At 56.3% G+C, this 2,220-nt stretch overlaps 1 protein-coding gene across 1 annotated transcript; it reads left to right on the forward strand.

The window, feature by feature from the left end:
- Positions 1-305: 305 nt before the first annotated feature.
- Positions 306-2,012, forward strand: LOC128935764 (inositol 1,4,5-trisphosphate receptor-interacting protein-like 1). Its single transcript, XM_054274290.1, is given in 3 exon segments — positions 306-329; positions 331-391; positions 394-2,012. Coding segments are annotated over 3 exon segments (1,704 nt in total).
- The last annotated feature ends 208 nt before the right edge of the window (positions 2,013-2,220 follow it).

A 2,220-nucleotide genomic window follows, 5' to 3' on the forward strand; every position in this document is an offset into this window, starting at 1 on the left:
TTGAAGAAGGTTCACTCAAAAGCAGCCTTAACCAGTACACCAGGGCCATTCTGAGTGGCTGACCTGGGGTGGGGACAAAGAGTGGAGTTGGCTGGGTTGTGATGTGCTGTGGCACCTGTGACATCATGGGGACGTGTCACAATGGGGGCAGCTAGAACAGGTCCTAGAAGCAGGTTACCTAGAAGCAGGTAACACTGGCCCTCTATTGCTTGGGCAAGCGGTGAGTGCACATGTGGGAGGGAGGCCATGCTGGGGACAAGGGCCAGGGCAGAAATGCTGTACCCAAAGCTGGGTTCTCCCTCTGCATGCAGGGACAGCCCCTCATGGGCAGAGCCTTGGCCATGGTACAGTGCTGCTGTTGCTGCTGGGGCAGTGGAACAGGCCTTCCTGCCCCCAGCTGTCTGGGGCCCTGTCTTTCCTGCCCTCAGATCACTGGGATTCCTGTCCCTGCTGCCCCCCCTGCCAGCTGCCTCCCTCCCCACTCCCCTCAAGGCCTTCTCTCCATCCTCCTGCAGACCATGGCGGCGTGGGTGTTGTGGCTCTTGTTCTTGCTAAGTGTAGTCCAGTACCCGCAGCCCATAGATGATGTTTTGGATGAGGTGATGCGTCTGCGAATGGAGCTGCAGGCGAAGTTCCAGGAACAGGAGAGGATTCAGCTGGAGCGGGAGGTGAAGCAGCTCGTGCTGATGCAGAGTGGCACATCCTGCAGAGACCTGCTCAGGTCTGCCTTGCAGCCCTGGCAGGTCTGGGCATTTGCTGGGCTCTTGGTTCTTCTCTTGGCCGTATGGTTTATGTGGAGGAAAAGAAGTTGTGAGGCAGAGATCAGTGGTGAGGAGAAGAAAGAAAAGGAGAAGGAGGAAGAGGAAGAGGATGAGACATGGGCATATGATCTGAGATGGCTTCTAGAGGAGCGCATACAGTGGCCTGTACAGGACCTGCAGACAGGCTGCAACAGGACGATGGCCCTGATAGACAATTTCCTAACCGTCCTTAGGCGTGCCTTGAGTAGGACTTTCTACCCAGTGCTGCAACAAGCCATTGGTATTGGCAGTGCCTTTGAAGGTTGGACTGCCCGTGAGGAGGAAGTTGTGTACCAGGTGCTTGTAGCCCTGACTCCTCCCCTAGGCCACCTCTTCCACCTGGAGCGTGACACTGACCAGCAGAAGCCTGGCAGGAACTTCCGTGTCCGTGTGGAGCTGGAGTGCAGGTGCCCGACGGAGTACCAGGGTATGAACATGCTGTGCTTCCAGCACCACCCTGACGTGATCAGGAGGATGACTCAGCAGCCCAACCTCCTAGACACGCTGTGCACCGACTCCTACCTTGACGTCAAGAAAACTGTCCACTGGTTCTGCACACTGGTGGGAGCAAGCTGGCAGCGCTTGCCCCAGTCACGCAGTTGGCATTTAGTGCTGCTGCCCTCCAAACGCTCCTGCAACCTCAGGCTGACCAACAGCCAAGAAAGCTTCCAGGTTAAGGTGCTGTTTGGGGTGCGGCGACTCGCCTCAGACATCTTTATCAGCAGCCGGTATCGAGGGCCCCGCACCCCGAGCACAATGTGGCCTGAGAGCTATGCCGTGGCAGAGACAAAGTTCTTCAGGCACATGGCCACGGAGGCCCCCCAGGACAGCTCGCACCTTAAATGCCTGCAGCTCCTTGCCCGTGTCCTTGCGCGCAAGGACTTTTCCATCCATTCCATCAAAACCATTGTCATGCGCCTGCTGCACACGGTACCAGTGTCACAGTGGCAAAGGAGACACTTCCTGCTTCAGCTCTCGGATGCTCTGGAGCAGCTGCGTGTATCTCTGGAAGAGAAACACCTGGAGCATTTTATTGTGGGTAACCAGAAGCTTCCAGAGGAGATCAGGCTGCCCCCAGATGTACTAAGGGCTAGGCCACCCAACCTCTTCCACGGTCTGGCACAGGATCCAACTGCCCACTCCCAGGCCATGCAAGCCTACCTTGATCTGCGCCAGCGCCTGGCAAGAGTGCTGGCCTATGGCCACTGTTAGCGGGGCTCACAGAATCACAGAATCAGAGAATCACTGGGTTTGAAGAGACATTTGAGATCATCGAGTCCAAGCCATGCCCTAACACCACCTCAACTATACCATGACACTGAGTGCCATATCCAATCTTCTTTTAAACACCTCCAGGGATGGTGACTCCACCACCTCCCCCGGGCAGATGATTCCAGTACTTTATCATTCTTTCAGTACA

Source organism: Melozone crissalis, unplaced genomic scaffold (genome assembly GCF_028551555.1).
Source record: "Melozone crissalis strain CALT ecotype California unplaced genomic scaffold, PUWL_Pcris_2 ptg000016l_1, whole genome shotgun sequence".
NCBI classification, from domain to species: Eukaryota; Metazoa; Chordata; class Aves; order Passeriformes; family Passerellidae; genus Melozone; species Melozone crissalis.